Source organism: Kryptolebias marmoratus, linkage group LG6, assembly GCF_001649575.2.
Source record: "Kryptolebias marmoratus isolate JLee-2015 linkage group LG6, ASM164957v2, whole genome shotgun sequence".
Lineage (NCBI taxonomy): Eukaryota > Metazoa > Chordata > Actinopteri > Cyprinodontiformes > Rivulidae > Kryptolebias > Kryptolebias marmoratus.
Window position 1 is genome coordinate 4,678,196 of NC_051435.1, and position 12,803 is coordinate 4,690,998.

The 12,803-nt window shown below is 39.3% G+C and overlaps 2 protein-coding genes across 3 annotated transcripts; both read left to right on the forward strand.

Moving 5' to 3' along the window:
• Nucleotides 1-783: 783 nt before the first annotated feature.
• zgc:162396 (uncharacterized protein LOC555292 homolog) lies at nucleotides 784-3,740 on the forward strand. The gene is made up of 6 exons (XM_017420631.3): nucleotides 784-1,058; nucleotides 1,142-1,302; nucleotides 1,422-1,638; nucleotides 2,632-2,732; nucleotides 3,098-3,235; nucleotides 3,341-3,740. Exons 1-6 carry the CDS (start codon nucleotides 948-950, stop codon nucleotides 3,429-3,431), a joined length of 819 nt encoding a protein of 272 aa, XP_017276120.1. The 5' UTR covers nucleotides 784-947; the 3' UTR covers nucleotides 3,432-3,740.
• Nucleotides 3,741-4,641: 901 nt separating this feature from the next.
• zgc:162780 (uncharacterized protein LOC555377 homolog) lies at nucleotides 4,642-9,194 on the forward strand. Of its 2 annotated transcripts, none has more exons than XM_017420621.3 (6): nucleotides 4,642-4,959; nucleotides 5,096-5,256; nucleotides 6,063-6,282; nucleotides 7,079-7,182; nucleotides 7,340-7,477; nucleotides 7,703-9,194. In XM_017420621.3, exons 1-6 carry the CDS (start codon nucleotides 4,849-4,851, stop codon nucleotides 7,815-7,817), a joined length of 849 nt encoding a protein of 282 aa, XP_017276110.1. In that variant the 5' UTR covers nucleotides 4,642-4,848; the 3' UTR covers nucleotides 7,818-9,194. The 2 variants fall into 2 exon arrangements, with proteins under 2 accessions (XP_017276110.1, XP_017276111.1); XM_017420622.3 differs by having other exon boundaries at nucleotides 4,643-4,959; nucleotides 6,066-6,282.
• The last annotated feature ends 3,609 nt before the right edge of the window (nucleotides 9,195-12,803 follow it).

A 12,803-nucleotide genomic window follows, 5' to 3' on the forward strand; every position in this document is an offset into this window, starting at 1 on the left:
TATACAGCCATAATGCACACACAGAAACAGACTCTAACAAATGTGACAAATTTAACATCCTAAGACCCAAACTCTTGCATGGCATGCAGTTTTTATTTCTCTTGGGTTGACTGGGACCTGATGACAATCGAGGAATGCTGAGCAAAATGTGAAATCTGCACACGTGGACATCAGGTCCTGGGAGGGTAAACACAAAAAAACCTCAAAGGGTCTTAAAGTAAAAGAAATCTGCAAATGCATATATGTGGTAAGAGGGAATAAGAACAAAAGAAGATGGCACTGGTTACAAATTATTGCCCGGATGTCTGCAACATTCCCACATTGTGTTGGTCAGCTGCACTTCTCAGGTAGTAAACTTCAGATGATCAGCTATTTAACTTTAGCAAGCACAGAAATGGCTTTGGCTCAGTAAATTTTACAAATACTGAGCTCAAAGCTGTGTGGTAGCAGCTGATTTTTGCCTAAAACTCTATAGAGCAGGGCAGCGGGTAATATGCATTCCTTCAAGCCAGTATGATGAGAAACAATAACAGACATTTTAACTACACAAACAATTAAAAAAAAAAGAATAAACCAAATCAAATTAAATGCAGCTCTATGTTGCATTGTCACATCATGCATAAGTGTGTGCAGACCACTTAATATGAATCTAATTTGACAATAAAGTGGCTTTAAAAGCATGTGTGTCCCTGAGAGCAGGAGTGGGCCGTGAAAGGGTTAAACCGGAAGCCCCGCCTCCGCGACGCGCTGACGTCAGACCAGCTGATGACCTGATCGGGCTGCAGGCAGATGCGGAAGCGGTTTTATTCTCCTCTTTCTTCAGGAGTGTTCAGATCCCCAAAGAAACGAGAGGAATGGCAAACTGAACGATGAAGAAACACAAACTTTGACCTCCAGCAGATGCAGCTTCGATCCTCACAGATCTGAACTAAGAAGGAAACAGCTCAATGGCTTACAGACTTTTTGAAGGGAAGAAACATGCTTCTATCTACCAACAGTATCGTTTTACACCTCCGAGTGACCTCAAGGATGCCATCATTCAGTATTTGGACGCAAAGGTACAGAAATGATCCGATTGTAGTTTTGGTAGACCATCCTTCTGGTTCTGATAACTGGACCAAACATCTGTTTCCGCCCACAGAAAGGACAGCCACATGAGCTGGCTGTAGATCTGGGATGTGGGACGGGTCAGTTCACTCGGCTGCTGGCGCCACACTTTAAGGAGGTGGTTGGCATGGATGTCAGCGAGAACCAGGTGGAGGAGGCCAGGACTGTGCCGGGGTACCCCAACATCACCTACCGGTAGGTGCCACGGGTCACACAAATGGACAAAATCTATATGTTTTATGTATTTGCAACATTGGGATTAAATTATACGATCACTTGGCTTTCATTTACCAAGAAACTGATGTTTTTTGCAGGCAGGGGACTGCAGAGCAGCTCCCGTTTGGAGATGGCACCGTAGACTTGTTGACAGCAGCTTCAGCAGCCCACTGGTTTGACCAGTCCAAGTTCCTGCCCGAAGCAAACCGGGTCTTGAAACCCGGGGGCTGCATAGCTCTGCTGGGTTTCAGTGAGGTCAACCTCAACTTTAACTACAAGGACTGTGGAGAGGAAATCAACCAGATCTATCAGGAGGTGAGTGTAGGTCACAGGTGTGGAGCTCTGTTCCTCGGGGGGCCGCTCCCCTGCATGCTTTAGACGTGTTCTTGCTGGTTTAAATGGATGATTTGTGGGCTTGTTTCTGGAGGACTTGATGATTTGTTGAGGAGGTAATTAAACAGAAACGCCTAAAACCTCCAGGACAGAGGAGCCTCGAGGCCTGGAGGTTTCAGGGTTGTTACGCTGGAGTCGCCACAACTAATTGACATTAGCCAACACAAATGGCTACAACTCTGAATTTTACAGATATTGAGCTAAAATTTGGTCTTTGTAGCTGAGAGTCATTGGCAGCACCTAATCTCATATAACTTTATTTAACAGGTACAACTCTGGTATGAAAAGTGGCGGGCGATATGCATTCCTTTAAGGAATGCTAGACCTTTAATTGTCTGTAGAGTCCCAAACTGGGAAGTTGTTTTTTTTCTTCTTCAGCCTAAAGAGGAGATGCATGCATGTATGTCCTGTATGGAAGCTTTTTATTGTCTCTGTTCTCTTTGTGTAACATATTCACCTACAGCAAGCTAAACAATAACCTGATGTTTAACAGTTTATAAGCCATAAAACTGAACGATACAAAGTTTAGATGAGGCAATCGTTCACTTTACTTTTGGACTGTTTCCAGATAAAGCTAAGATAATGCCTGTTGTATCAGGCAATCCAGAACAAAGTCCACAGTGGATTTCTCTTCTGTTCCCTGATGTTCTATTGTTAAGATGGTTTTAGTTAATTGTTAAAGTAGGTTCTACCACTTCCTCTGTCTAATGAACAATCATTTGGAGCTTCTTTAGTTTAAAATAAGTTTTTTTTTTATCGTCATGTTTCAGTAATCACTTGATAAGACCAAACCTGAAAGCTACCTTTTGATCAGTGAATTCAGCTTATTCTTCCACACAGCTGACGGTGGGTTTGAAAAAATCAGCCGAGTATTAAAATGCAAATAGTTGAGTGTTCCTCTCCCTGTCCTCTCAGGTGAAAAAGGTGCTGCAGCCCTACACGAGCAACCCGGTCGCTGTGTCCGACAGCAAACTGCAGGATCTGTTCTCTGCCATCCCATATCCAGACAAAAAGAGGTAATGGTGTCCCTTTTTTGTCTTTTCCAATATTATTCCACCTAAAGAAAGCCTCTTTTAATGATGACAAGGAACAGTTCTCCGTGGTTATCTCAGATCCTGAATAAACCATTAACGTGTGATTTAACGGTTAATTCCATGAACCCTCGGGATGTGTTGGCGCTCAGATTGTGTTGTAGATGACTTTCTGAGTTTCATTAAAATCCGTCCAGTGGTGTGAGATGTTCTGCTAACAAACATGCAGACACATGATTTCCTATTATCACCCTTTCACCTTTACTGGCTGTTTGTCTTTTCTAGAAATGCAATATTTTGGCCATTTTTTTTTACTTCTTTTTCTTTAAGTCCAATTTTTTTTCCAACAGGGTTGATCCATTTCCAACAAAATCCCTGCTCTCTGTGAGAAACCTGGTTGGATTCATCAGAACTTGGTCCATGTTCCAAACTTACGAGACCAAAGACCCGCAGGGGGCCGAAGATCTGCTGGCCAGCATTCAGAAGAGGTTCCACAAACACACCTTCTTATAGTGATAATGACTTTTAACCATCCAGGCCTCATGCTAAATGTTACATTTATTTATGTGTTTTACTGTTTGTTCTGCTTCCAGGATCCTGGAGAAGATGGGGGTCACTTCTCCTGATACTGAAATCGAGCGGGACTGGGAATATTTCTGTATTTTGGCATCCAAACCTCTGTAATCAACAATAAAGGTTTAGACGCGTATTCTTAAACACCGTCAGAGTTTAAGAAATATTATGTATTGAACAAACACATAAAGTTTAGAAACCTACGTGTTTATTGTGCCTTTATTTTCCCCGAGTAAATGTTCAATTAGTTTTTTATTTTGAACAGTAGAAAGCGAAAATCCTAAACTTGATCCCCTTTAGATAGTTTGCACAAAAGTTACAAACATGAACAAAATGTTTTTTATACTTCATATATCCACTACATTTTTAGGAGAGGTGCTTAGATGAATATGTTTAAATAAAGTCTATTTTTAACCCACACTTTGAGTTTTGCAAGCTTTTATATTGACATTTTCTTTTGTGTTCCTGTCCTTTAGTTTGATGGATTCAGATGTAAATTGGTGACAGTTTGCACTCCACCTGTTTTATACAATCAAACCTTTAAAGTGGAAAATGTGAATTTAATGACAGTTATTCAACTTTCGACTCCTTTAAGAGTCAAAAGCACATTTCTGGAGATTTTTCAAAACACCTAACATTTTCTGATATCTGAGGATGTCCTAAAATGTACACCATACTTTGCGGGTCTAAACTTGTGAGTTAATTCTTTACATGAACAGCTTGAGGCCTTAAACTCACTGCAGCTCAGAGTTGTGTGAATTAAATCTGATCTGCTGAGAGGTGTGAAGAACTGGTGACCTCCTCCTGTTTCCTGACTGCTGGGATAGACAGGATGACCCCACAGTCCTGAACACTTCTGACCAATTATACTCTGCAGAAAATGAGTGGGTGCCGTCTGAAATATGTTTTTTAGATTGCTCTACGTTTCCTAGTTTGGATCCATTTAAAGTATGATAAAAAGTAAACAATGTCTGCAAACCTTGAGGTTCTAAAATCAAAGTTCAACAAACAAAGTTTGACCTTTTTAAAGCTACACAGTGTGTGTGCTTCCCTCGTCTGATTTAAAACATAAAATAAAAAATTCAATGCATATCAGAGGCTCAGTCCAAACATACTTCATGATAGATCAAAGCAGCCAGGGTTACTTTGAGACACTATAAAGTAGGTAAATCTCCAGACTGAAAAGACAAAATGCTGTGAGACCCCATGCCTGCCTGAGCAAAAAGCACTAAGAACAGGAAAACCCTCTTGCGTTTTTTTTAGGAAGCACGCAAAGACTGATGGGAACTTTTTTTCTGCTTCAGACAGAAACACACACCATCACATGCCTCAGAAGAAGGAAGTAGCCCGAACAATATTCATAAACAGATCAGCTCCTCCCCCAGTGTTGACTGTTTTCTGCAGGTTTTGTCTGAATGCTGCCAGGAAGGAGTTTGCTCTCTGAGTCAAGAACTTATAGACTTGCTCTTCGCTTTGAGCAAAGAAAGAAAAGATTTATTGTTTTTGGAGTGAGGCCAACTGAGCTGCCATGGCTCACAGGCTTTTTGAAGGAAAAGAACACGCAGCCTCCTACTGGAAATACAGGATCTGTCCTTCAGACCATCTGATGCAACAAGTGTTGGACTTCCTACAAAAACAGGTCAGAAACATGTAGACCTTTGAGTTCTTCAGTTTAAATCTGCTAAAAGTAGATTTCTCTTTGGCTAAATACTAAATCTACCTTGAAATTAAACTGACTTCACTGCAACAAAACATACATTTGGGTTAATTCTCAGAAAGGGGATCCCTTTGAGCTGGCAGTGGATGTGGGTTGTGGGTCTGGACAGGGCACACAACTCCTGGCCAAACACTTTGCTGCTGTGGTGGGGACGGACGTGAGCCCTGCTCAGATAGAAGTGGCTTTACAACATGCTAAAGAGCCAAACGTAACATACAGGTGAGTGTCAGATGGTTCCCACATCCACCTGACTTAAAAAAACAATTATTAATCTGTTGGTTTTACAGATATTGAAATACAGTTTGGTATGATAGTAGCTGAGACTGATTCCCAACATATTCTGAGTGGATTAATTGTTGCACTCAAACATTCTTTTGCTAGCAAAATATCTTATGAACCACTGGACACATTTTAAAGAAACTCTCAAAAGGTGATCACTGGATTCATATCTACATTAACCTTTGGAGTCTGCCCAATTCAAGATGGCTGCCACAGATAATCAAATTAAGCCAACACAAAAATGACTTTAACCTAGGCAAATTTACATCTATGGAGCTAAAACTTGGTGTGGTAGTAGCTGAGAGTCATTCACAACACGTGCTCTGATTGTGACTTTCTGCAGTTTTGTGTGAGATTTCATTTCAAGTCATTTACAAGGTTTGCCTAAATCAGCTTTAATTCCATTTCTGGCGTGAAATGGAGGCAATATCCTTAATTTTAAGGATATTCATTTTACATTTTTCTGTTCTTGTAAAGCATTAGAAGAATCAAGTCGTAAAGAAGGTGTAAAGTCAGACTTCATGAAAAACATTCCAAGCTTACAACTGATTAATATGTCATGCTCATTCATTGACCCTTGCTTATTCAGGCAGGAACAAAGGTCCATGTGGGCCTCACAGCATGATCAACATTCAGAAGAGCAGAGGCCCCTCTGTTCCTGGTTAATGTTTGTCATCCACATCTTTTGTGCTGTACGAAAGCTAAGCCTCAGTGAAAAGTTTCACTTTGTTCTCCTGTTCCGTCAGCAGACTGTGCGCTGCCGAGGAGCTGCCTTTCGCTGACAGCTCAGCAGACCTGGTGACAGCCATGTCTGCATTCCACTGGTTTGACAGGCGGCAGTTTCTCCGAGAGGCCCACAGGGTCCTGAAGCCCCGGGGCTGCCTGGCTCTGCTCAACTACACCCTGAATATGGAGCTCAGTTACTCTGACTGCTGCTCGCAAGCTCTGAACACCATCTGCAAAGAGGTGCAGGCAGAGAATCTGTTCAAACAAACACTGAAACACTTCATCACATCTGTGAAAACAAACCCACTATCAGGCAAATGCAGTACTGTGCAAATGTCTTGAGTCATTTCTCAATTCTTTCTGTTTTGCTTCAAAGCAGACAGGCTTTCTTGTAATCTTTTAAAGTGTGTTCAATAGATCCAGGCTTTCTGAAGGGGCTTTTGGACTTTGGCTGCTTTTCCACTCATGTTTCAGAACATTTTCAGAAGAAAATATGTTCTTGTTGATTATCCACTTGACTCTGACCTGTGAATTGTTTAGGCCTAAACGCAGCTATAAATGTTCTCTTCAAGCCCCCTGTTTACGTTTAGGAGCTTCATTTTTCCTCCACTTGTTCACTTTCCTCATTTTTTAAACACAGGCTGCACAAAATATGTCGGGGTCCAAGAGATGGACTGAAAAATACAACCAAAGTCTAAAGCAAATCATTGAAATATCTTTAGAAAACCCCCAAAAAATGAATGATCAGGACCACTTTCTAAGTTACAAGAAAGGCTCCAGTGCCTTAGCTTACAATGCTTCATCACCATCCAGTGGACGTTTGAGGTAAAACATATCTGATTTAAGCTGTTTTATTTATTTCCCCTTACTTTCCACAGACTTATGTCCAAGAAGGTACAGTCAGAGCAAAAAAAGTGCTTTTAATAATGGCTGACTGTATAAAATATCTTTACACATGAATGAACACAAACAAAATCACACATGTTAAAGACTTTTGGTGTGTTGTTAGTGACGCTGTTTTTCTCTCTTAAATCAGTTTTATGCAGCTTTGAGTCCGTTCCGAAGTCCCAACCTTGGTCGAAGCTCCAAAGAGTTGTACAAGGAGGCATTTGAACTGATTCCATATCCTGTAAAGGAGTGGTGAGTGGCAGGACGTTAGTAATCCCGCTTTCACACACACGTGGTCAAACTCACGGCTAATAGGACTATATCTCCATCCGAAACATGTCAAAGCAGTGCGTTTTGCAAAATACAGGATTATATGCATACAGTATTCATGTGTTTTGTTGTTTCACAGGCATGAGAGTGTGTGGGACAGAAAACGGATGCCTCTGGCGAGCTACATGGGGTTTGTGGAGTCTTTCTCCTGCTATCAGGCTCTGCTGAGAGAAGACCCACAGCGAGCCCACACGCTGTCCCAGGACATCTGTCAGAGGTCAACAGCACTTCTAACTAAAAGAATAAGACATTTTGAATGTTGCTGCTACTGCTCAAAAGCAAAAACAACATGTTGGATATTTATTTGGTGCAGTGATTAGTAACATCACCACTCAATAGATGGTTGAAGATTTTGCTATATGAAAAATGAAACTGATTTAAAACCACCTGTTGTTGTAGAAAGATGGTGAGTTCTGATTCTCTCCCTTCTCCTTTTTCTCAGGTTGATGTCTGTAATGAAAGTGAGCTCCGCAGAGACAGAGGTGACTGTGGCCGTCCAATATTTCTGCCTTCTGGCCATCAAACCCGAGGAGGCGCCACCAACGCTCGATCTGTAACAAAACCAGAGAAACACCAAGCAGCACGTTTTTTAGTTTCATCAATTAGTTTAAGTGAAAATGTCTGTTAGAGGCTTTGCTCATAAATCAAACTTATGAGTAAAATCATTTTTGGACATGTTAGTTGTTTGGCAGATTTTGACATAACAGATTGACAACATTACCTAAAAGACAAGCGACACTCTCAGCTCACAGTTTTGTATGGATCCATCTCTGAGATGAAGCTGTAAGTTTAACTTGGACTGAGTTGTGTTTTTGTGTCTATATTTTTAAATTTACAAGCACAAAACAATATCTTCTCACCAAAACCAACCATCTCCTGCTTTAAAGAGATGTTCTTATCCAAAACATCCACAATGTATTATTTACTCATCTACACCTGAACACAGCATTCCTGTTACCCTGTAAAGGGTGACACTGTGATGACAGACATGCTAAAATTATTTTAGTAATTACTTAAAAGAGCATAAAACCCTTAGAATAAGGTGATTATGGGTTTGAATTTGTTTTTGACAGTTCGCCACTAGAGGGAGGCATTTGATCAAAGCGCTTATTTATTATTTCTATAACTAATCATTTCATGTTAAAATGTCCTCAGATTGCAAGGAGAGACAAGGTGGAAAGTGTGCAAAAAACTTTAACTGGATATGTTATGTTTATGGCTCTACTGGCTCTACACAATAGTTTGATGTACAAAGATCCACAGAAATCTGTCTGTCTGACACAGATCTCAAGCTTAATTACCAAGTCTTACACAAAAACTCCAAGTTTACAGATTAGTTTTGTATCAGAAGATGCAACTGAAAGACAGAAGAAGAACAAACAGTACTTTAGTGACACATTTTTACACGGGTTACTAATTCTGGTTACACGTTTGTGTGATCTGATCTGAAGAAATGACTCAGTGAGCTTTTACCAGGAGGTGTTAATAGAGTCCATTAGTTCTGAATGACAATGTTTTCATCTTGCTCTGAGACATCACAGTCTTTTTGAGACACTTTTGTCCATGAAGACAAATATTTAACTTACCAGGGACAAACGTCTGTAAGAACAAGGACTTTGGGTTTTGTACACACAAGTAGGCTGCAATAGTTTACTTTTTTAAATTAATCTTTAACAAATATATTGTGCTTTTGGGTCTCTTTTATTATCGCCCAAAGTTATACAATAATATTTCATTCCCAACACATACTCCAAGCATTACATCTCATGATATTGCATGCCATCACATAAAACATTGTTTTTAAGGTTTAACTAAAAAGGCTGCAACTCCATCAATTTTAAAAATAAGATGACCTTAATGTAAAACTGAAATATTTTTCCTGAAAGGGTCTGTATTTCATGATAAGCAAATGAAAAATAAACACTTAAGCTGAATGTGTTATTGTTTTTATTATTTTCTTTCTTTAAAATGTAACAAATCACATCTTATTTAAACATTTTAAAAACCACCATGTAGATATGGAATTTAATTGTTTTTAAATGTGACTCTCTACAGTTTGAGGATATTTACATCACTTTGTAGCCTCTGTTAAGTAAATGAAGAAGATGAGGTGTAACGTGGTGCCAGCTGGCAAATCTGAGTCTTCATCCTGTCTGTCGCTGCTGATCTATGAGCCTAAAATTCCACTCAGATCTCTTACAAACACCAGGCTTTTATCTGCTAGATTACAGCAGGAATCAATAGTTGTTCGTCCGCTGGGATGAGATCTGCTGACAAAATATGGCACCCGCTCAGCTTTAGGTGATTTATTCTCATTGATCTGTTTTTGAAATGTGGCCTTTCACACAACAATATGCTGTCAATAAAACACCCCGCCTATGGTCGTTTGTCCCACAGAGACTACGGATGTGCAGCATTTTCTTATTTGAAATGGCTAATAACCATGAATAATAAAGGAATGACACTTCTACTCTGCAGAAGTTGTAGTTAAATATACAAACAAGAGTTAGTCCTCATTTGTTTGAGCAACAAGACACATCCAACCATATTTAAATCAGTGAAGGATAATTAAACAGAAGCACAAGTCCTGAGCGTGAGGGTGAGTCAAATCTCTAATGAAAGAAAATTAAGTATTCTGTTTTATTTCATTAATGCCACACTCAGTACTCTTTTTATTTTTCAGATACTGCTGGATGACTTGGACAAACTTCAAACCAAGCAAGCTGTTCTGTCCAGCAGTGAGGACGTCTCCTGTGTCTGCTGGACAGATGCTTTCCTCTCCAGTGTGCAAATGTGTGAAAGTTTGATCAAAAATTAAAGCTTACAACTATGATGATCATGTTCAGATAAGTAAAAAAATACCTGAACACAAGAAACATTCAAAATGTAGCATGCAAAATATCAAGTCAAAATGTCTACATCACAAAATAAAGCCCTTACTGTAATGTGTTACTGCATGTTTGTAAAAAAGCAAATGTTTCTTTTGATTTTCCAGCAGCAGGAGTCAAGGACACGCAGAGGAACAGGATTTGTGTCTCTGTGATGAATGCATTAGTCATGTTCTTGCAAAGAACCTTTCTTCTTAAACCAAGCAGACACCGGGCTCATATTTGGGTCATTTGGTCCAGCGGGGAGAGCAAAGCCTCAGGTGCAACACTTTGCTTCTACATGATTAAGACCAGAGCCACTGGGCTGCTGTCACTGCTGCTGCGGCTGCGGTCACAGTCTGATCTGAGCTGACACCCAGAAATGGCTTTAATACATTCAGAGGAACTGCTGGTAGAACAAATATGATGAAGGAAATAACTTTGTTCACTTTCCTATAAAACAGCATAACCAAATAACTTCTTTATTAGTCCATCACTTTGATTTTCCTCCATAAATATCAACAAAACAACAATGATAATCCTCAGAAGAAGTCATTGCATCAAGGTTTGTGGAAGGGCTGGTCGACAGTTTTAGACAAATCAAGCTTGACAGTGTTGTGCACTCAAGCCTGAGGGGGTTAATCAAACATTAAAGAAAGCAAAATGTGCTGTCGTAGCTGAAAACTTTCTCTGCCAACTTTAGGTGTTTAAAGCTCATAAAAAAGACACTTTTCAAGGATGGTCCAGTGCCCAAGAGAAGACAGAGGTTGTAGAAAAACGTGTTTGATGTAAAGATACAGGAGAAACTCGATGGGCTGACAATTTGTAGAAAAGTCACAAAATACACTCAGCTTGAAACTTCCATATGTATAAAAAAGGACTAGCATTCTTTAAAAGAATGACAACAATATGCAACATTTTGCAGTGAAAGTGTTTTTCTTTATACACTCATTTGATCCAGGAATTACCAAAATGATAAGTCTTTTTTTATTTATTTATGTTTTTTGCAAATTAGAAATAAGATTCTGCAGACTCAGAGGGAAACCTCCACCCTGAATGTAACACATCAAATATCATACAGAGTCCTTTAAAAGTGAGAAAAATGTTTTCATCTGTATCATTTTATAGAATGCTTCACAGTTCACAATGAGATTTGTTAAAAAATATTTGATTTATGTTTTGAGATGTCAGACAAATATCAGTAAAAGAGCAAAGGTTTGATGTTAAATAAACAGAACAACATGTTATAGATCTGAATATTTTACAAAGAAAAGCCCTGTTATGACAGTAAAATATGCAGTTTGGCTGAATCTCGGTCATGCAGGAAGATGAAAGTGTGTCGACATGTTTAATGTCTTTAAGAGAAGCCCGAGTATTTGTAGACAGCATGGCAGCAGGGGACACATCCTGATGTTTTCATATCTAACAGCAAACAGCTGCTTTTCCTGACTGAAGGTGAAAAATGTCCCCGTCACTGTTGGGCCTCCATTACAAACATCAAAGCCAAACGGCGCTAATTAGACTTTGGAATTTTGAAGAGGTTTCCGAAAAGATAAACAGAAGACTCAAATGTCTCATGAGGCATCTTGTGTCAGTTAATCCCCCTCCTTTGGGCAGAAGACCGTGACAAACTTTATTCTGAACAATCTTGTTTATGTTGCTCTGTGGGACTCTGAAATATTTTATTTTCTGAATTTTGTCCTCTGTGCATCACTTCAGTAGGGAGCTGATTATTTTCCTATTAGTTTGCTTTATAAATCATCACAATTGTACTGTTTTGTAACTTCATTTAGATTTTACAAGGCTTCGTGTTTCAGGCTGTAGGGCGATAATGTTTTTCTCTGATGTAACGTTTGTTCTCTGTTGACAGCCACTGAATAACAACAGCACGGAGTGAAGAGCACGGCGAAGAAAGAGTGAACCAAGCATTTTTGCAAGAGCAAACTCTTCATCATCAGAGAAAGCCTGAAGGTCAACACCTGTCTGAACAGATGTAGAAGAAATGCTAAATAATTTTGTTTCAAAATTTATGAGCTTTTCTCTATATATCTCTTCTGTTTTTACATTTCAAATCTTCTTATCTGACCCGGCAGGTCAGACAAGAGTGTGTTGTGGTTCACAGTGACAGGCCATGCCCTGAACCAGCTGAGTAAATCCTGCTCTCATCCAAATGCTTGGGGGTAATTTGGGTTAACTCCAAGAAGTAAATCAGAAGATTTTCTTTTGGTATTCAGCTCTGCTAGACCAGATCTTCTTTTTGTGAATAAGATCATAATTAAGATGTGTGTGGAGTAATTCATACTTCTGTAATCCTCTTGTTCTGAAAACTGTCCATCTTCACTCTTCAATCATCACATCAAGACTGAGCAGACAAGTTTTTCTTTGAGATAAGGAGCTGCACACACAAAGCTTTTTACCTGAAGCTGTGAATCTGAATGAGGAAATAAAAAATGTAAAAAATCTACAGAGAGGACAAAAGAAAGAAGATGATAAGCTCAAGACATTTGGTAAAAAAAGCCATTCCAAAGGTGGTCAAAATAAAGCTTTAAATTAAAAGATATTTCAAATCTAAAGGAGCTTACACAAAGAGATTCATTCCCACACATTTGACCTTTAACCTTCACAACTGAAAGTGTAATCCTAATTTAACCTTAATATCATCTGAACTATATCAGT